This window comes from Eulemur rufifrons, chromosome 9 (genome assembly GCF_041146395.1).
Source record: "Eulemur rufifrons isolate Redbay chromosome 9, OSU_ERuf_1, whole genome shotgun sequence".
NCBI lineage: Eukaryota > Metazoa > Chordata > Mammalia > Primates > Lemuridae > Eulemur > Eulemur rufifrons.
This window is the reverse complement of record NC_090991.1, coordinates 16457007-16479812: the sequence shown is the minus strand read 5'-3', so window position 1 is coordinate 16479812 and position 22806 is coordinate 16457007. Positions and strand designations below refer to the sequence as shown.

Sequence of the window (22806 nt, the reverse complement as noted above, 5' to 3'; positions counted from 1 at the left end):
ACCTCGGCCTCCCAGAGTGCTAGGATTACAGGCATGAGCCACCACGCCTGGCCCCCATTGGTTTTAAATGTCTCTTTTATCATATTCCAAATGCTTTCTTTTTGCTACTGTAATTTCTGTTTTGTTTAATTGGTCTGTTTATTTTGGCATCTGAAATTAACTACATCAGTAAGTATAGTTTTATAATATGCACTTTAATATTTGGGAATGCAAGTCCCTTCTTATCACTTATTTTTTAATTTTTTTTTTTTTTTTGGATATTCTCACACATTTCTCAGAAATTCTCACGAGGTTATTTTTCCAAATTAACTTCTAGATCATTTTCTTTAGTTGCAATGAAAATCTATTTTTTGCATATTTATAAATGAATTTGGAGGAATTTGATATCTTTATAAGCCTCCTGTCTAGAGACATGATTACTCTCTACTAAAATCTTCTGTATCCCTTAGTAAAATTTTATAATATTGATTTATATTGTGCATTTTATTACATTTAATCCTATACATTTTGTGGGATTTGTTGCGGGGATCTTTTTTATTGTTGTTATATTTTCTGATTATTGCTGAAATATAGTAAAGATTGATTTTTGTATTGTTTTTAACTGGTCATCCTTTTATTTCCAATTTCATTTTACCTGGCTTTTTGTTTAAATTAAATATGGTCTTATCAAAGGAAAATTTGGGGAATGGATGTCAAGATTTAACTGATATTCTGTATTTCTACTAGATTCTACACGTGAAGCTAATATTAATAATCATGTTACAGTTAGGTACACTATTCACTGTATTATTTCCTCAAGTCTGTAGGATCTACAAAAAGAGGCTTGTCTCCATGAAGCTGACCTTTATTTTTGGATTGTTTGTAGAGATATATATTAAAAGAATAAATATTTAAAGCATGCGATGTGTAGGACTAGAGTCCACTAAATATATTTTCTTGTCTTGGAATTAAGTCTTATTTTTAAAAGACTTCCATCCTCCTTGCTACCCTGGAGGATATATTGATATGAGTCATTGGTTGGAGCTGGGAAATTATGGTCCTATTAAAAGTTACATCTAAAAACATGATTGGGTAACACTCTAAAATGTTACTGTAAACTTGGTCTTTTTGCTGCCTCTTAGCTAGTACTTCTTAAATTGCCACTAAAGCAGGACAATTAAGGGATAGACGGAAGAATGTTAGGACTCAAACCTGGTGATTATAGTGTTATAAGTAGTCTACTTCACTGCCTTCTGGCATAATTAAAGTGTGAGTTGGCCATGTTTGCAAATTAACACAGCTATTAAATTTTACATATGTAAAAAAACCCTTAGATTAGTTTATATTTACATTGCTCTGAAATTGTTATTTTTATGTGTTCTCTATGTTACTTCCTCACCAAGACTCTAAAATCTGAGTGGAAGTATGTCTCTTATTTATAAATCCCAATAATCTTAGGATAATGTCTTACACACAATGACCATTGTACTGTGACCAAAATAGTAACAAAAATTGGAAAAGATTTTTAATAAATACTGTGTACAATGAATAGCGTGTGTGTCCATATGTATATGTGTAAGTGAGAGTTACCAAAGAATGATCATAGATCAGCAATGACTAAAGGTGCTTAATATCATCTAATGACTAAATATGACTTGGTAGGGATAGGAAAATCAGTTTCCTGCTAGTTTCTTGCCAGATCCAAAGTAAGTGCCAAGATGGTGGAAGATAAGAGAAAGCTAAGAGATGGATGGCTTTGTTTTTTAAGAGAAAAGGTTCAGACCCAAGTTCCTAGGCTTGTGGTGGTTATAAACCTGCATATGTTCTGAGAAGACAAAGTCTATTTGATATTTCCACATAGATATTCAGTGGGTATTTCAAACTTAATGTATTAAAAATAGACATCTTAATTTCCCACTGCCCCAATCTCCTTTCATTCATTCAACATATATTTATTGAAGGACTACTGTGTGCCAGGTACTGTTCTAGTGCTTGGAATAAATATCTATCAGTGGGGTAGCAAAGATCTCTGTTGCTTTTATTCTGACAGGGAGAAACAGGCAGTAAATAATAAACATAAAGGGTAAGAGGAATTGGAAATTGGGAGTGCTGGAGGGATGGCTTTGGGGACAGTGATGAGGAAAAGTAAGTAGCAACTTTAAATGGGGAGATCAGGATGCTCTGACCTCATTGTCAAGTTGAAATTGGAGCAAAGAGCTGGAGGTGAGGAACTTAGTCAAGTTAGAGGTATCTGGGGGAAGAACATTCCAGGCAAAGGGACTAAGTAGAGCAAAGTCAGGAGGTACCTAGTGTGTCCAGTGAACAGCAAGGAGGCCAGTGTGTCTGGTACAGAGCCAGTGATGGGGAGAGTATAAAAGGAGGTTAAAGAAGGAAGGCCGGTGATGGGGGCAAATCATGAAGGGCCTTAGGACACTGTAAAGATTTTGGCTTTTAGTCTGAGTGAAATACAGGGAGTCATTGAACTGTTGTGAACAGAGGAATAACATCTGACTTATATTTTAACAGAATTGCTCTGGCATCTCTGTTGAGAAAAGACTATAGAAGGGAAAGGGCAGAAACAGGGAAACTTGTTAGGACTGATTGCAGAAATCCATGTGGAGAAAAGATGGTGCCTTGTACAGGGCCACAGCAGGGGAGCTGAGGAAAAATCTTTGGATTCCAGATATATTTTTAAGTTAGAGCTAGCATGATTTCCTGACACTTTGGATATGAAACGTGACTCCAAGACTTTGGATCTGAGCCTAGAAGGACGGAAGTGCCATTAGCTGCAATGGGAAAGACTGTGGGTGGAGCAGGTTTGGGGAAGATGAGTTCAGTTTTTGGATATGTTAATTTTGTGACCTCCAAGTAGAGATGTTGAATAGGTGATTGGATGTACATACAAGTCTGGAGTCTGGGAAAGAAGTCTCGGCTGGAGATAGAACTTTGAGAGTTGTCAGCCTGTAGATAATATTTAAACCATGGGACTATATGAGACACCAAGGAAATAAAGTAAGAGAAGAGAACCAAAGACAGAGCCTTAGGCATGTCACATTTGTTTCCTTTGTTCTTCTTCATTTTTTCAGTAAACAGTACTACTATCTCTCTAGTTTCTTTTTTTCTTTACTTTTCTTTTCTTTTCCCTGTGGACCTCATGTGACTAAGTATTTCCCTAGTTCTCAAGCTGAACATATAGAAGTCATCCTAGATTCTTCATAAAGAAGTCATTTCTACATCCAAATCTTCATCTCCACTACCAGCAGCCTCTAGTCCAAGCCACCGTTATCTTCTAATTCATCTTCCTGCTTGCCCTATTTCCCCCTACAGTCATTTTCCACCCAGAAGTTGGAATAATCTTTTAAAAAGGTAATTTGGATCATATCACACCTCTGCTCAAAACCTGCCAGTGTTCTGCCCAGCAAATATTGTGAATGAATGTTTTGATTCACAAACATTGTGAATCCATGTGAAACATTGTCAACCATGAAACAATCAACAGAGTGAAAAGGCAACCTTACAGAATGGAAAAAAAAAATATTTGTGAACTATGTATCTGATAAGTGATTAATAGCCAGAATATATAAAGAAATCATACAACTCAACAACAACAAACAAATAATCGTATTAAAAAATAGGTAAAGGGCTGGCCCAAAGGTAGTGAGTTACTTCAATTGATTCTTCACAGTCAATTACAGATCGAACTCCTTGTTTTACTCTTTCCACGCTTCACATTGCTGCACTTGACTAGTCTAAAAGTAAATATAAAAATATCTTGGGCAAAGGACTTACATAGACATTTTTCCAAAGAAGACATATGATACAAATGGCCAATAAGCATTTGAAAAGGTGCTCGACATCACTAATCATTAGGGAAATGCAAATCAAAACCGCAATGAGATATTACCTCATACCAGTTAGACTGGCCACTATCAAAAACAAACAAAACCCCCCCAGAAAATAGCAAATGTTGGTGAGGACATGGAAAATCAGAACCCTTGTGCACTGTTGGTGGTAATTTAAAATGATGCAGCCTTAGGCCAAGGTGTGAGGATTGCTTAAGGCCAGGAGTTCCAGACCACCCTGAGCAAGAATGAGACCCCATCTCTACAAAAAATAGAAAAATTAGCCAGGTGTGGTAACGCACACCTGTAATTTCAGCTACTCGGGAGGCTAGGCAGGAGGATCATTTGAACCCAGGAGTTTGAGGTTGCAGTGAGCTACGATTACACCATTGCGCTCTAGCCTGGGTGACAAAACAAGACCCTGTCTCATTCATTCATACACACCTATGTGAAATGGTACAACCTCTAAGTAAAATGGTATTGAGGTTCCTCAAAAACGTAAAAATAGAATTATTATATGATCTAGCAATCCCACTTCTGGATTTATATCCAAAAGAATGGAAAACAGGATCTGAAGAGATATTTACATACCCATGTTCATTACAGTGTTATTCACAATAACCAAGAGAAGGAGGCAACTAAATGTCAATTGACAAACGAATGAATAAAGAAAATATGGTATACACATAAAATGGTTTATTATTCAGCCTTAAAAAAGAAGGAAATCCTGTCATATACTATAACGTGGATGAATCTTAAGGACATTATGCTAAGTGAAATAAGCCAGTCACAAAAAGACAAAATACTACATGATTCCACTTATATGAGGTATCAAAATTAGTCAAAGTCTTAGAAACAGAAAGTAGAATGGTGGTTGCCAGGAGCTGGGGGGAGGGAGGAAAGGAGAGTTGTTTAATGGGTACAGAGTTTCAGTTTTGCAAGATGAAAAGTTCTAGAGATCTGTTGCACAGCAATGTAAATATAGTTAACATCATTGTACTGTACACTTAAAATGATTAAGATGGTAAATTTTATATGTTTTTTAACACAATAAGACAAAAACAAAGGCCCTGCAGTGGTTCCTATTGCACTTGGGATAAAATTCCAAACTCCTTACCCTAGCTGCCAAAGCCCTGTATGATCTTGTTTGGCCTGTGTTTTCTGTTTTGTTGTTGTATTTTTTTTTTTTTTTTTTGAGACAGAGTCTTGCTCTGTTGCCCTGGGTAGAGTGCACTGGCATCATCACAGCTCACTGCAACCTCAAACTCCTGGGCTCAAGCCATCCTACTGCCTCAGCCTCCCAAGTAGCTGGGACTACAGGCACGTGCCACGACGCCAGGCTAATTTTTCTATTTTTACTAGAGACAGGGTCTCACTCTTGCTCAGGCTGGTCTTGAACTCCTGAGCTCAAGCCATCCTCCTGCTTTGGCCTCCTAGAGTACTAGGGTAACAGGCATGAGCCTGGTCTGTATCTTTTGACATTGTCTTATAACACTCTTCCCTTCTTCATTATTGTCCAGCCACAGTAGTCTTCTCTCCATTTCTCAAACTCACCGAACTTTTCCCCTCTGCCTGGAATGTTTTCCCTCTGACTTTTATAAGGCTACTGTGTCTTGTTTTTCAGATCTCAGCTGAATTTTAAGTCCTCACAAAAGTTTTTTATGACTACCTAGCCTCTGGTTGCCACCAAACACTAGCTGTCACATCACTCAATTTAAATTGCATAGCATTTCTCACTATGTGGTATTTTTCTTGTTTATTTTTGTTTGCTTCCCCAATATGGGAGAATTTAAGTTATATGAAACCAAGGACTTTGTCTATTTTGTTCATCACTCCCCAAGCACCTAGAACAGTGCCTGACATGTAGTAGGTGCTCAGTAAATATTTGCTGAGTGAAAATTGAACTTCCTAGTCTTAAATTATAATTTCTTGAGAAGGACTGCCCTTTCCCCCAAGTTCCAAACTTACCTTTTAAATTCCTTCTTGGGTATTTCTATCTAAATGTTCTGTAGATACCTCAAACTCAGCATGCCCCAAACAAAAATTGGCATGCCCCTCCCTGCTCAGTTACTCTTCCAGACCTTGCTTCTTCTCTCTGTTAATGGCATCAAATGAACAGAGAGAAGCTCAACTGGTCAGGCCAGGGGTCCTCTTGGATTTCTTTCTTTCCTTCAACTCCCACCATTAATTTGATCCCATCAGTATTTTTTTTTTTTTATCTTGCATCCTTCCCTTCCTCTCCACACAGTTGCCACCATCTCATTTTAGGTTTAATTATTTTTTACTTGGACCATCGTAAAAACTGCCTAAGTGGAGTTTCTGCTTCCAACCTCTTTCCTCTCCAGACTGCACTACCTTCTATCCATTTTTCTGTCAAAACAAATGAAAAAACTCAAATGCAGTCATTTTTTTTTTTTATGCCTTGGAAAGCCAATGAAGGCTTTATCCTCAGCCTCTTAAGACTCTGCTTATCTTTCCAGCCTGACCTGTCACTACACCCCTGAAGCCCTGTGCTCCTGCCCCCATACTGTGTCCTCATCAGCCTCACACCTGTTTGTCAGCATACACCAGGCCCTCCCACCCTGCACCTTTACAAAGCCATTTCCAGTGACTAGAGTGCCCCTCAACCCCGACGTCCCTTTTGCTGACTCACTCAGTTTTATCTACCCTTCTTTAAGACCTAACCAAAAAACCTCCTCCCCTGAGAGGCCTTTCTAGATCTTCCCTCAACTCTAAATTTGGAATTAGTGGCATAGGCCTGTAATATCTCTGTTAGGTTTTTTTTTATTGTGGTAAAATATACCTAATATAAAACTTACCATTTTAACCATTTCTAAGCATACAATTCACTGGCATTAAGTACAGTTACATTGTTGTGCAACAGTCATCCCTGTCCTCTGTTATCATGTTTACATTAATTATTTGTGGATGTAGTTGTCTCCTCCTCTAGGTTGTAAACCAACACGGCGTTATTTATAAGTGCTTGAATGAACATGAATATAATTTGATCATCTCTTTTATGTATCCTGAGATTAGACTGCACGTCACCAGCATGGGTGTGATCCTGCTTGGGTGACTTTGGGATTGTGTTCAGTTTCCTTGTTTGTACTTCTTTTTCAAAATGGCACTGGTTGGAGTTTACAGAGCCCTGGATTTTTAAAGATTCTTTGCTCAATTTCTTCTTTACTAGTTTTTGATGTTTTACACTTAACCTAGCTTTTTGTCTTAATATTTATTCTATAAATATGTCAGTGAAATGGAGCAGATTGTGTCAGGAAAGGTGGACATATTTGAAGAACTGGATGTGTCTCAAAGCACATAATGAAACCTCAACAGAAATGAGATTAAGAGTTTAGGCTCCAAAAAAAAAAAAAAAAAGAGTTTAGGCTCCAATAATATTGCTACTATTTTATTTCTGTCAAAGTTTTGTTAATTTTGCTATTTTGTTTGTTTTCTTCACTGTTTTATAAGCCCGTGTTCTTTGATGAACTCCTAATAAGCTAGGCTTTAGACTGTGACATTGACTTTTCTCCAGAAACAGGTTACAGAATTGTCTTTTTTTTCAAGTGTTCTTTTCCTGCTTTTTCTCTTATAATCAAATTAGTATATATTTTTAGACATCATAGAATCTGACAGTTGCAAGGGTCCTTCGTGGTGATCTAACACTCACTTTGCTTATAAATAAAGAGGCATGTTAAAGGCAGTAAGTGGCATGTTAATGCCAGTAAGTGGCAGAGGAATATGACTCAAACATACCTGTTGGTGCCATGTCAATGAAAGGGAGATTATTCTCCTTCCTTTTGAGATTTGAAGGATCCTGTATAACATCATCTCAGGTGCACTGGAGGCTGGGGAAGATGACCCTCCAAATCCACATTTGTACTTTGTCTTGTCAGAGGGGGGAAAAAATCTCTTTAGAGAAGATTGTGGAAATATGTCCTCCTTGCCAGGCACAGATATATACCAGGATTTTCATGAATCGTGGGCATCGACTAAGCCAAACCTGGGCTTGTGAGGCATCCTTCAGGGATAAAGGAAGGAAGTGACTAAGGTCAGGGTCCATTTCATGTGCAAAAAAATGGGCCTTAGAAACCATCTGATATTATAAATATTTGTCTGCCCACCTTTAAGGAGCAAGGTGAGATCATAGAAAAGTTATGCTCCCTTGATTCTCCACTTTTTAGTTTTTTTCCACTAAAAAGATGTGGGAAAATCAAGTAACAAGAATGATACAGTAATAGGCTTTCAGCAAAATGAGCCTGTGGGCTTATAGAGGTGTAAAAGTGGTGAAGGTGGTTGACCAGGGGTGCTTATTTCCCTTTTAATTCCATCGTCTGTTAAACATATTTTGAAAGAGTTTATCGTGTCTTTCATTTTTCCCTGATTTGTGTAGCTGTGCCACCCTAAATACAATCTTTCTTTTTTCTCTTGCCACCTTGTTGATAAAGGGGAGTACGGTTAGATACATTAAGTATAGCAGATACTTAATAATGCTTTGGCATGAATATCCTTCACACTTTAAAATCATGTATGTCCTTTATTGTCATTCTGTTATACAACTTAATCTCTTTGTGCCTCACTTCTCACATCTGTGAAATGGGTGACATAGTAATACCTACCCCCTTATAATTGTAAACATTAAATGTTAATACACATAAAGCTTTTAGAACAGGTCTGGTATATAGTAAACACTCAAAGGTAGAGCTGTTGTCGTTGTTACTGTTATTTACTGATGTATTCATACTCTTCATAACTGTGTATCCTATTAAACGTATTTCCTTGATTTATTCTGTTTCAGTGCATATCCTTTAACCTACTTTGTTTGTACTATAATTCAAGAGGCTTCTCCAATTTCAAATAACTTAATGAAAAGAAAATTTGTACATGCAGAGAGATGGCTGATTTAGTTTCTTCAGTCTTTTGGAGGGTAGAATTATTTTCCTTCTGAGGGTGAAATTATTTTTTCTTTCATGTTACAGGTGGTATGCAAGATTACAATTACGTATGGGCCAACTGTTTTGAGATCACATTAGAACTGTCTTGTTGCAAGTACCCACCTGCTTCACAGCTTCGACAGGAATGGGAGAACAATCGTGAGTCTTTGATCACATTGATTGAAAAGGTAAAATAGATGACTGGAAGGTTGGGGTATAGAAATTGGATTAAATAAGGGAGAAATTTGGTTGCATGTGAATGACAATCTATAGAGTATTAGGTATTTATTTTGTCTATTTTTATTTAAGATTACATTAATAGATTCTCTTTAAGGATTATTAGATTATAATCTATTAAAACATATTCTTGCTCTGCCTCCCCTGCCCCTCAACCTCAGCTCTCTGCTCCATAGGACTCCCTTTGCCTGTCTTAGAATATTTTTGCAAACAAATTAGCCAAATTTGTACTACCAGGTTCTTACAACATTATGTGATCATATTTGCTATAGAGCCTTTACCACTATATGAACCATGGACATCACTTTAATTTAAACATCAGACAGGTTAATAAAACAATTGGATATATCAGAAACTATACCTTGTTGAGAAAATTATAAATCTGGCTTTGAGGAGAGGGGATTTCAAAAGCATCTTATTAGTGTAGAGTTCAGACACTTATGATTTAAGTGTAGGATTTAATACTTTTGTCTATATTTTATTTCTACTTCAAGGGATTGAAAAAATGTTTTGGGGAGAGACAGAAGTAATCTTATTTTTTAGAAATTCTAGCATCAATGCAGAGAGAAGTTATGCCCTCTTGCCTTCCAAATTGATAGTCTTTGAGTTTTGATTCTTGTTTTTTTAGGTCCACATTGGAGTTCAAGGATTTGTTAAAGATTTGGTAACAGGATCTGGTTTAGAGAATGCAACCATCTCAGTGGCTGGTATTAATCATAATATCACAACAGGCAAATTTGGTGATTTCCACAGATTACTTGTTCCTGGAATTTACAACCTTACGGTAGCTTTAACTGGGTAAGAATTTAAACTACATAGACTCCTAATTAAAACGTCAAGCCTCTGTTTTATATCTAAGACAGAAATCTAGACAGAAATGTAGCCTAGTAAATGTTACTATATCTGGATTTTATTTTTCATTATTTTCTGATTTTTTTCCTTTTATAAGAAAATATGATCATGGAGTTTTTTGTCAAATAGTCTTACAACTGGATCTGAAACATAAGTGTAGCATTGGAAGGAAGGACAATTTTAAAAGCTTGAAAAGCTGCTTAGCTGTGTGAAGCATTATCTCAATGCTGATTGAGTAGGAGAAACTCAGGGCTCTGTAAATGACATTTTGAAGAACTGTCTCAGCATCCACTTTCTAATGTGTTAAATGAGTGGTTTCCCACCTCTCCTGGAAACATTTCTGGAAGCTCACTTTGATAAGGATTTCATTGATAACCTTTAATCTTGAACTTTCCTGTTTGGCAAAGAAGTTGAAATGTCAGTTTGAAAAAGTACTGCAGAGAACTGGATATTTATCCCTTCCTTGACTATTGTAACAATGATTATAATAGAGTAACAACCTCCATCTTTCAGTATTCTTTCCTTTGAATGTGATTTTTTGGTAAACATTCTAGTGTACGGTACCTGAAAAGATTTTCTAAAAGAAATAGTTCTTAAAGACTTAATCTGGGCTGGGCATGGTGCCTCTCACCTCTAATCCTAGCATTTTGGGAGGCTGAGGTGGGAGGATCGCTTGAAGCCAGTTCAATATCAGCCTGAGCAACATGTTGAAACCCCATCTCTACAAAAAATAAAAAATTATCCAGGATGGTGGTGTAAACCTGTAGTCCTAGCTACTTGGGAGGCTGAGGCAGGAGAATTGCTTGGGCCCAGGAGTTTGAGGGTGCAGTGAGCTATGATGATGCCACTGCATTCTAGCCTGGGTAATAGAGCAAGATCCTGTCTCAAAAAAAAAAAAAAAAAAAACTTAATCTGGGATTCTCTGTGAGCTAACATCCTAAAACTCTTAACTTTACACATCTATCTTTATGTAGTTTGAGTTTTGATAGACCATTAAGTACAAGAGTATGAAAAGGCTGCTGTGCTTTTATAATGTTAAAGCATTGTGTGTCTTAACTCCAAGCCATCTACTTTTTCAAATATTTTTTCAGGTATATGCCATTGACTGTTACTAATATAGTGGTGAAAGAGGGACCAGCCACAGAGGTGGATTTTTCTCTTCGGCCAACTGTAACTTCAGTAATCCCTGACGCGACTGAAGCTGTAGCAACTGCTAGCACTGTCGCTGTACCCAATATTCCTCCTGGAACATCATCTTCCTACCAGCCAATTCAGCCAAAAGACTTTCACCACCACCATTTCCCTGATATGGAAATCTTCTTGAGAAGGTTTGCCAATGAATATCCTAACATCACCCGGCTTTATTCATTGGGGAAATCAGTAGAATCAAGAGAGCTTTATGTGATGGAGATATCTGATAATCCAGGTGTCCATGAACCAGGTAATTGATATGGCTTTACACATAATTTCAGCAGTGCCTCTCAAAACTATGTTCTATACTACTATGTTTCATCTAGAACGGTCACCTATAATATGTATAATTGGAATTATGAAAACCTAACTAAAATTTAAAAAGAAAGAAAGAAAATATAACCAATCTTTTCCCAGAAAAGAAGAAACTCCATTTGATAATCCATATTAGGCATAGTATTTAATATGTGCATAGATTGGATTTCTTCTAATAGTATTTTTGCTTTCATATTATATGGCATATATATGCTTTGAGCATGCTCAGATGTATGTATTGGTAAGGAAGCTATTTTTTAAGAGATTTGCAAAGGTTTTGCTTCTTCCTAAATAAATGTTTTCTAAAATTTTTGGTTCAGGATTTATATATGTTGGGGAAAAAAACAGAGAGATCATGATAACTGAAAAGGAAAAGAAATCTTCCATGTAATTATTTTGTTTTCAGGTGAACCAGAATTTAAGTACATTGGAAATATGCATGGAAATGAAGTGGTTGGAAGAGAACTGCTATTAAACCTTATTGAATACCTTTGTAAGAACTTTGGAACAGACCCTGAAGTAACAGATTTGGTTCGTAGCACTAGAATTCACCTTATGCCATCCATGAATCCCGATGGGTATGAAAAGTCCCAGGAAGGTAAAGAATAGCCTGGTTGTTTCCTAGAATTTCTTCCTATTTTTTCCTATAATTTATAATTGGTTTAGCTCTTGTATTCTTGTAAGATAGGCCAGTCCATTCAACAATTATGTGATGAAGTTTATATTTAATGGTGTTTTCCATTTGGCAATGACTCTTATTTACTAAAAATAGTGTAGGATTTTTACAAATTGTTCCATTTTAACAATACTTCTTATTAAATTATTATATTGGGTACCTTATTTCATAAGCACAGAATCAAACCAGGCATCTTTTGAAGCCAGTAACTCTGTTTTGACTCTCAGTTCTATTCCCCAAGCATATTTTAAACCTGCTGTTACTGACTTCTCATTCCTTTGCCTCCTCTGGGCAAGCCCATCTGTCCTGGGGAAATAGAGCTAGGGCTGGGAGAGTCAGTTTTCACAGGCCACCTTATGCAGAACACTAGAAGAGTGAGGATCCATCTTTTCCTAGCCCATGATTTCTTCCAGGCAATGATACCTGTGAGAAGATTAAGCACCACAGTATGATATGCAGCCACATGACTTCTTATACTGACCTAACCACTAGAAGAATCACCTGGTCATTGGTACCCAGAAGCTCTCTTGAACAAATAGCCTCAAGTTAATCCATAGATATATTATTCAGATTCTTTCCCTAAGGACCTCATTCTTTGTCAGCTTCACAAATCCCTCCTACAGCCTCCCTAAATCTTTCAGAATGGTGGAACTAATTACTACCAGTGAGCCCTCCAGTTCAGTTTTCTTTATTCACTTGTAATTTTTTCATTATAGTGACAATAGTAGGACTCTTGCACCCTATTAAAATGGAATATGTACAGTTAAGCTTAAATTAAACCCTTTCTCCTTCATCTGGTTAAACTTCCAACTGTGTTCTTGGCTAACTTTACTTTTTTGTGATCATTTTAATGTGAACATATCACAATTTTCTTCTTTTCATTTGGTCTTTTCTTATGATGTCTTAGCTTTATACAAGTACGGAGAAGAGTATAGAGTCTCACTCTGATCAGTAATTCCTACTTAACATTATGATCATGTCATTTCATGTGGATTGACAGTTGAATAACACTTTAATATAATTTGTATAATTGGATTTTTTCCCTCTTAAAGCATGATCAGAGGGTAAAAATGGTTTTACCTCTCTGTTCAAAAGATCTGGAAGACATAGATTTTTTAAGTGCACAATGTAAAAAAGACGTGTTTTAATCATAGTGTGATTGGTAATAGTGAAGCCTGGTGTGCTCACATTTACCTTGGAATTAAGACAGCTGAAGTCATATGTGTTAGATTAAAATATAAGTGAACATAGCTTAAATTTGAATCCTTTATCATACAGGAGATTCAATAAGTGTAATTGGCAGAAACAACAGCAACAACTTTGACCTGAACAGAAATTTTCCAGACCAGTTTGTTCAGATCACAGATCCTACCCAACCAGAAACCATTGCTGTAATGAGCTGGATGAAGTCCTATCCGTTTGTACTGTCAGCAAACCTGCACGGAGGTATGGCAACTTTATATTCCACTAACTAGTTCTGGTTGAGAGTATTTGAAAATCCTGGTGGAATTTTATTTGTTTGTAGTCTTACGATTTCTTAAAATGAGTATCCTGTTGCTTTTATGGCAGATAACAATAAAGGTCTTTTCACATTACTTTTTAGGCCAATTTCTGGCTGTTTTCCCCCTCCTTTCTCTCTCTTTTCCTCCTCTTCTCTCTGTCCCCTTCTCCTCTCTTTTCTCAGCCTCCTCTTCCCCTTTCACCCCACTTCTCCTCTTTTCTCCTTTTCCCACCTCTCCCTCCTTCCCTTCCTCCTCCTCTCATAGTTCTTCAAATATTTTATATTTATCCCTTACACTGGGAACTTGGTAACATGTTCTTTGTCATTCATAAAATTTGAACACTTACAGATCCAAATGTTTAGTCCTGTTTTCTCCCTAAAGTTTAATAAACTCTTTCATGTAAATTTAGATCCTGATATTCTCTTATCTTTTACTTGCTATGTCCTTAACTGCAGCACAATGACCCCATTCTCATGTAGTGTCTGAGCTTATACACCTCCATATAAGTCGGCAGGAATAGATCAGTTCAAGAGTTCAAGATTAAAATTATCACAGTGTCCAAATAGGGTTGTGTAAATAAGAGTGAAGTTATCAATACCCAAGAAAACCAAAAACATGTCCACACATAAACTTACTTGTCTACAAATGTTCATTCAATGTACAATGTACATGTTCATGAATGTTCCTTCAGCATTATTCATAATAACCAAAAACTAGAAACAACCCAAACAACCATCAACTGATAAATGGATAAATAAAATGTGATTTATCCTTACAATAAGATATTTGGCATGAAAAGAAGTCAAGTGCTGATGCATGCTATAGCATAGACAAACCTTGAAAACCTTGTGCTAACTGATAGAAGCCAGTCACCACAGGGTACATTTTGTATGATTATATTTTTATAAAATGTTCAAAGTAGGAAAATCCATAGAAACAGAGTAGATTTAGTGGTTACCTTGGGCTGGAATGGATAGTGGTGGGAGGGAAGGGGAAAGTGACTGCTAATGGGTTTTGGGGTTTCTTTTTGGAGTCATGAAAATATTCTATAACTGAATAGTAGTAATGGTTCTACAATCCTGTGAATATAAATAACTTTAAATAAGTGAATTGTATGGTATCTGAATTATGTCAGTAAAGCTGCTAAAAAAAAAAAAAAAGGGACAAGTATTGGCACCAGGAGGAACAGGAAAGAAATATAGTGTCAACATTTATTGGGATGTTCAAAAGAAGTATCATAGTTAAGTTTTCATGGCATACAGAGTATCCTATCACGTTAAAATGACGGTACATATTTATGGATATTTAGATTAAGGAAGTAAATTTAGATTCTCCAAAAATTGCTTTGAAAGTTTGCCAGTAGTAGGGGAGGAGGAAAAAAAAACTAATATAATTGGTACTAGGAAAAAAAAAAATATATATATATATAGTTGGTAATAATCATAGACTGTTCTCAAAGAGCCAGATAGGAATTATGAAGTTAAACCCTGGTTGACAAAATAAAATTTTTAAAATATTTTGTGTATTTTATGCCATGTTGGATAGAAAATATTTTTCATTTAGAGCTTTTAAAAATATTCTCTGAGTAAGTCACATGTCATGTTGCATAAATCTGAAAAGTTAATAATAGTTACATTCCAGTGAAAATAAGTCACAAATTTACAGATGTGGTCTCAAAATCTTGGCACCATGCGGGATAGGCATCTTCAATCATACAGACATCTTTCTTTCAGAGACATATTTTGTTTTCTCATCTTAAAATCCTTAAATGGGTTTTGAAATCTTGGCAAAGAAATTTAAAGGAGGACTTCTTTGCTGCTATAGGGAAGAAAAAACTTTTCCTCTACCCTCTTAGGTTCTGCAGCTGGAGCATGTGGATCAAGTTGAAAAAAGACAGATTAACAGGAGAAAAGCATACAAATATTATTTGATGTTAATATTTTTATGGAAAGACAGGTTGTAGGAAAGAAGTGAAACCCTCAAAGAAGCAGTTAGCTTGAGGACTTAACTGCTCTTTTAACAAAGAAAGGGCAGTACATTATGGAAGAGTGATGAGACAAAGGAAAAGAGGTTTGGGCTTCTAAGGGTGGTAAATTGTAGGAAAGTGACTAGGAAATATATGGGGGAAACTAATGAAAGATAAGGGTTATTTTGGTAAGGTTTGTTTGTGTAGACTCAGCTTGGCATTGACCCCTATCTCTGATGGTAAGAATGTTCTTTTCTTTCTGGTACTGGGAAGGCACTTTTCTCATGGGAAGTTTATGCCCTGCTTTTAGGCAAAAAGAGGGAGAGCAGAGAGCCTTTCCTGCATCTGCTGCTTCTCAGTTGCCTTCAGCTCAAAAGGATTAATATGCTGAAGCGGCATATTTTGGAGTGGTATGTTCTGGTCCTCTTCACTGCCAACTTAATACTTTAGAAGGATTTAGAAAGAATGTAGGGAAAAGCAAGATTCCTTTTTATAAACTTTGATACTGATTTTTTTAATAAGGTTAAGTTCACGTAATTCCAGTGGCATTTAGTACATCCATTATCTTTTGCAACTTCCACCTCTATCATGTTCCAAAATATTTTTATCTCCCCAAAGGATACTCCATACCCTTTAAACAGTTGCTTCCCATTCTCCTCTCCCCTCAACTTCTGGTAACCACCAATCAATCTTTGTTCTGGATGGATTTATCTATTCTGGATATTTCATAGAAATGGAATCATATAATATATGATCTTTTGTGTCTTGCTTCTTTCATTTAGCATAATGTTTTCAAGGTTCATTCATGTGTAGCGTATATCAATACTTCATTCCTTTCAGTGGCTGAATAATATTTTTTATTTATATATATATATATATGTACACATGTATATGTATATGCATTTTCTTTATCCATTTATTCATTGATGAACATTTGGATTATTTCCACTTTTTTGTTAGTGTGAACCATACCACTATGAACATTGGCATACTAGTATCTGAGTCCCTGTGTTTAATTCTTTGGGGTATTAACCCAGGAGTGGAATTGACATATGATCATTCCATGTTTAGCTTTTTGAAGAACTGGTTTTTCACAGGGGCTGAGCCATTTTACATCCCTACCAGCAATGTTGTGAGGGTTCCAATTTCTCCACATTCTCACTAACACTTACTATTTTTCAGTTTTTTAAATTGTAGCCATCCTAGTAGGTAAGAAGTGGTACCTCACTGTGGTTTTGGTTTGCATTTGCCTGATGACTAATGATGTTGGGCATCTTTTCATGTGTTTATTGGCTATCTGTATTTTTCTTTGGAAAAATATCTGTTTGAGTCTTTTGCCCAATTTTTAATTGGGTTTTTGTCTTTTTGTTGTTGAGTTGTAAGAGTTTTTAAAAATATATTCTGGATACTACACCCTTAACAAATAGCTGGTTTGCAAATACTTTCTCCCATTCTGTAGGTTGTCTTTTCTCTTTGTCAATAATGCCCTCTGATGCCTAAAGGTTTTTAATTTTGATGAATCCAGTTTTTTTCCTTTTGTTGCTCGTCCATTTAGTGTTGATACTAATTATTTTTGAGATAGACTATTTGGTAGAAGTATTTTTAGTCTTTTATGACTTTTTGGGGGGACCTTAGAAAGCTAGCCATTTGAAAGACTGTATTAAATAGAAATTGATACTGACTTTTTTGTGTTTGAATTTTTATACATGGGTCATGTATTCAGAGTGAAATTAAATGTTTTTGAGAAATTAAATTTGGGTAAGAGGAGGTGTTGAAACATACTTGTTCTTGTTAGAACTATTTTGGGGATAGAATAAGCATAGTTTGCATACTTGTTTCTTAAAGAAATTATTTTCTGGGAATGTTTGCTGGTGTTTGTTATTAGAGAATTACTTCATCTGAATTCAAGTTGAATATAGTTCTTTACTTCCATTCCCATGAAGTAGTATGATGAAAAAGAGTAAAGATAAAAGTCTCAATAGAAGATAGAATAAGTGAACAGATGGATAAATGAAAACAATATGACTAATAGGAAAATAATGGATTCAATCCTGTGATGGGGAGTGGGGATGTATAGCTCAAAACTTTTGCCGAGAAGCACCCTAACTACTTTATGCCCTGTGGGGAGCATGAAGGGAGATGATACCCTTTACATATGTTGTAAAGCATCACTTTCTTTTTTTTTATTTTTTAATATGAGACGGGGTCTTGCTGTGTTGCCAGGGCTGGTCTTGAACTCCTGGGCTCAAGCAATCTTCCCACCTCAGCCTTCTGAGTAGTTGGGATTACAGGCATGCACCACCACACCTGGCAATATCACTTTCCTTACCTTAGGTCATGAAAAGTTGTATGATATAACTCCAAGTGAATAACTTCTAATATGACTATAAGATAAATTTTTAGCATTTTAGTGGGTCAGGGCTGCTGCTTCTATCCGTGAGACATTTTAATCTCTCTGCTTTAGATTCCACATCTGCAAAATGAGAAGGATAGATTAGTTGGACCTCATAGGTCTCTTCCTATTTAATTAACTAATTAATTTTTTAGAGACAGGTATCACTTTGTTGCCCAGGTTGGAGTGCAGTGGCTATTCAGAGGCACGATCATAGTGCACTACAGCCTTTAACTCCTGGGCTCAAGTGATCCTTCTGCCTCAGCCTCTGAGTAGCTGAAACTACAGGCACACACCACTGTGTGTGGCCTCTCTTCTGATTTTAAAATTCCATGACCTTAAATATGTCTGAATTCTACTGAAAAAATATCAAATTTTTTTGATCCTAAATAATATAAAATTGTTTAAATTATACCTGTACACTTCTGTTTCCAGCTCTGACATGTAAATTATACCTGTAAATTCAGGTAAATTCCCAAGACTTTTCTAGTTACCTTTAGGTATCATGCATAGGTATTTATTTTCTCACTTATCCACTTTGATTTTCTTTTTCACTCTGTTGCCTGGGCTAGAGTGCCGTGGTGTCAGCCTAGCTCACAGCAACCTCAAACTCCTGGGCTCAAGCGATCCTTCTGCCTCAGCCTCCCGAGTAGCTGGGACTACAGGCATGCACCATCATGCCTGGCTAATTTTTTATATATATATATATATACACTTTTTTTTTTTTTTTTTTTTAGTTATCCAGCTAATTTCTTTCTATTTTTTAATAGAGACGGGGTCTCGCTCTTGTTCAGGCTGGTCTCGAACTCCTGAGCTCAAACAATCCACCCGCCTCGGCCTCCCAGAGAGCTAGGATTACAGGCGTGAGCCACCACGCCTGGCCCATTTTGATTTCTATTGAGAAAATTAGTATATTTTTCATTTCTATTGAGAAAATTCACCTTGGCAAATTTTATTGGTTTCTGTTCCCTGACAGATTCCGAAAAGCTTACTCATGTGACTGAAAAGTTAATGATCCATCTTGAAACAGATAACATGATACATTTTTCTCTTTTCCCTTGTAGGTTCTTTGGTGGTTAATTACCCTTTTGATGATGATCAACAAGGAGTCGCCACATATAGTAAATCACCAGATGATGCTGTGTTTCAACAAATAGCACTTTCTTATTCCAAGGTAGGCTTATGTTTGAACACAATATTCTGTAAAATTAATCCTTTAATTTAAAAAAATGCCTCAAAGTCCTGCAAGACTCAGGGCAAGTGCTCTCTTAGTTAAGCCTCTCATGACTCCTTTCAGTCAGCCATGGGGTTTTTTCTCCTGTTTCCCACCTCACATTTGAACATACTACATGTCTTTCTCCATTGGCCTTTTGTCTATGTTTTTTAACACAGGACCTGGAACATATGCATGCTAGTTTATTTCATTTGACAAATACTTAAGTTATAAACCCAATAAAGTAAGCTAAGGTGGGGATTGATGAACTACAGCTCTGGGGCCAAATCTAGCCTACCACCTGTTTTTGTAAATAAAGTTTTATTGACCCACAGCCATATTTTTACCTATTATATGTGTGGCTGCTTTCTCTTTCAACATTTGAAAATAAGTCAGTGTAATTCACCATATTAGCAAATGAAAGCAGAAGAATCCCGTGATCATCTCAGTAAATGCAAAGGGCAGAGGTGAGTAGTAGCATCAGAGACTTTCAGATCTATAACACCTAAAATTTTTACTATCTGGCCCTTTACAGAAAAAAGTTGCCAACCCCTGCTGTAAGGCATTAAAATCTTATAGTAATATGTAGCAAGGAAAAGCAGGCAGAAATTTCTGTATTTTCTAAACTTTCTATAATGAAAGTGGATTATTTTTACAATCAGGAATGTTAAAATTTGTGTGTATATATGTGTAAGACTGGGCACAGTGGCTCACACCTATAATCCTAGCACTTTGGGAGGCTGGGGTGGGAGGATCGCTTGAGGCCAAGAGTTCAAGACCAGCCTGAGTAACATAGTGAGACCCTATCTCTACAAAAAATTACCCAGGCGCTATGGCATGCACCTGTAGTCCCAGCTACTTGGAGGCTGAGGCAGGGGAATCCCTTGAGCTTAGGAGTTAGAGGTTACAGTGAGCTATGACCATGCCACTGCACTCCAACCCAAACGACAGAGTGAGATCCTCTCATAAATAAACAAACAAACCAATCAACCAACCAACCAACTAGTGAAAAACCAAAATGGATAGAAAGCTATTAATATATATTGAAAAGTCTGTTTACCATGGTCCCATTTACCCCATTCCCACTGCCAGTTGATAGCCACACCCTGTTGGTAGTCACTTTTATTTCCTATATCCTTCTGCATCAAAATGCAGTTACAAACAATGCACGATTCTTCTTTTTTTTTTTTTCCAGGAAAATTCACAGATGTTTCAAGGTAGACCTTGCAAGAATATATACCCTAATGAATATTTTCCTCATGGAATAACAAATGGAGCTAGTTGGTATAATGTCCCAGGTAAAGATTATTTTAAAACAAGGCTTTTCCACTCCCCTGGATGGTGCTGCTTGTTACTGATCTTTCAATTTTGAGGAAGAATGGTTCTTTTAAAAACATTGTTTAAATAGTTTAAAACATTCAAATAATCTTTTCTACTACTTTTACGTTTGGTGCATTTTGAGTTTTGAGTAAGAGTAATGCACTAAAACTTGATTAAAGTGTTCCATTTTACTTCTGGCTATTACAAAGAACCTTACATGAGCTAATAGAAAAGCTATTAATACATTTGAATTCTTCTTGAATATGAAACTACAGATGTTTTGCCTGTATCACAGGCATCTAAGAGCCCTCATATGAATGCATTATTGTTTTTTATTCAATGCTGATAGAAAATGAAGTTAGCTTTTTATTAGGAATACTGCTTACCTTTTGGGATCTGAGCTATTTAGAACTACTTTAGAGTGACTGATTTTTCATTTTTTATCCTTTAGGAGGTATGCAGGACTGGAACTATTTACAAACTAATTGCTTTGAAGTAACTATTGAACTAGGTTGTGTGAAATATCCATTTGAGAAAGAACTGCCAAAATTTTGGGAACAGAATCGAAGATCTCTAATCCAGTTTATGAAACAGGTAACTATTTGGGAGTGAAGTATGTAATTTCTCCCAAAAGCAAGAAGATTTTCGTGTGCACAGGTGGTTTTCATGCAGTGATTTTAGACTACATCCTTTTGAATTCCAATTTGTTGTAGCATATTCAACCAATTTGTATATTCCAATTTGTTTAGCATATTTATCTAGAAAATTCATGAATGAAAATGAGTTTATTTGTATACATGGGGAAGAGTTGAAGAAAACAATTAAACAGGCTCATGGTGTTTGGCTCTTAATGGTTAGTGGTCACTTTTTACCCTGTCTTTATAAAAGGCCAACATTAATTGGATATACACCTAAGCATTTATCAGGTGATAGAAAGATGGACTGTGGAGTAAATGTTTTTATTCTTTTTCGTATTGCCAGTGATTTACCATGAAATGATTAATTTCCTTTTGTTTGGATATGCATGGTGGCCAGTAGGTAAAGACTATAAGAAATATGCTAATGGTTAATTAGGATAATCTGACTAATACTTTGTGCCAGTACATTGCTGCTTTCTTCTTTTTCCTGAGTAATGTGGCATAAAGGCTGTTAGTTTGTTTACTAATATTTAAAAACATTTTATTCTGAAAAATTTTAAACATACAGAAAAGTTATGACTAGTCAATAAATATTCCTATACCTAGATTTAACATTTTTAACATTTTGCGTTAGTTGCTTTTTATGTAAATTTTACTTGTACACATACACATTTTTGGCTGAAACTATTTCAATATAAATTGCATTATGATATTTTATCCTTAAATATACTATTTTAGCATCTATCTCCTAAAAATAGGAATAGTCTCGTACCTATCTCCAAATGCCATTATCTCACCTAAGAAAATTAATAGTAATTCCCTAATATTCCTAATACTTAATCTATATTCAAATTTACACACTTGTCCCCCAAATCTAATTTTATAGCTATATTTTAGGACCAAGATCTAGTCAAGGTTCAAGCATTACATTTAATTATAATATCTCCTTTTCCTTTCTTTAATCTAGAACAGTCCTTCCATTTAAAAAAAAAAAAATGATGTTTCCTTTTTGAAGAGGCTAGGCCTATTTTCTTATAGAATGTCCTATATTCTGAAATCATCAGAATGAACTTAAGTTTAAACAGTGTTATCTATGTATTCCTCATGATAAAGACAAATCTAGCCTATGAAAAATTAGCCTTCAGAAACTAACATATTTTGTTTAATGAGCATTTACATTTAACTTTACTCTGAACTTCTAAATTCTGTTTGTTCCATTTGTTTGCATTATTAACAATCTGTTCTTTTGAATATGAGCTCCCAAGATAGTTAGATGATCATCTTTACTATTGAAATCTGGGTGTCCTTATACTTTATCCAGGTTCATCAGGGTGTCAAAGGATTTGTCCTAGATGCCACGGATGGCAGGGGTATATTAAATGCCACCATTAGTGTTGCTGAAATTAATCACCCAGTGACTACTTACAAAACTGGAGATTACTGGCGTCTCTTGGTTCCAGGAACTTATAAAATCACAGCATCTGCTCGAGGGTGAGTGACTGAATGCTTGAAATTGAGTCTTTGAGGATAAGACACACATGTCTCCCTTATGGAAGATAATTACCAAAAGTCTTAGAGAGGCTGCCAAGCAACCTTGAATTTAATGCTGGGAAGTTAAGAGCTGGTTACACCTTTGACTCTCTAGTGGCAGAGTGAGTACACGAACTGTCCAATGTAAGAAATATGTAAAATTATGCACTTTGAACAGTGGCTTTTTTCTTTTACTCTCCTCCTTTCTGATCACCTGTC

General features: G+C 36.0%; 1 protein-coding gene across 1 annotated transcript in view; it reads left to right on the top strand.

Annotated features, from left to right (window-relative positions):
- CPD (carboxypeptidase D) overlaps positions 1-22806 on the top strand; it is a 73799-nt gene that overhangs the window by 24937 nt on the left and 26056 nt on the right. The window contains exons 3-11 of the mRNA XM_069482198.1: positions 8801-8943; positions 9621-9790; positions 10936-11285; positions 11757-11948; positions 13305-13472; positions 18951-19060; positions 20295-20397; positions 20871-21013; positions 22379-22548. Coding sequence (XP_069338299.1) covers positions 8801-8943; positions 9621-9790; positions 10936-11285; positions 11757-11948; positions 13305-13472; positions 18951-19060; positions 20295-20397; positions 20871-21013; positions 22379-22548 — 1549 coding nt within the window. The remainder of the gene's footprint in view (positions 1-8800; positions 8944-9620; positions 9791-10935; positions 11286-11756; positions 11949-13304; positions 13473-18950; positions 19061-20294; positions 20398-20870; positions 21014-22378; positions 22549-22806) is intronic.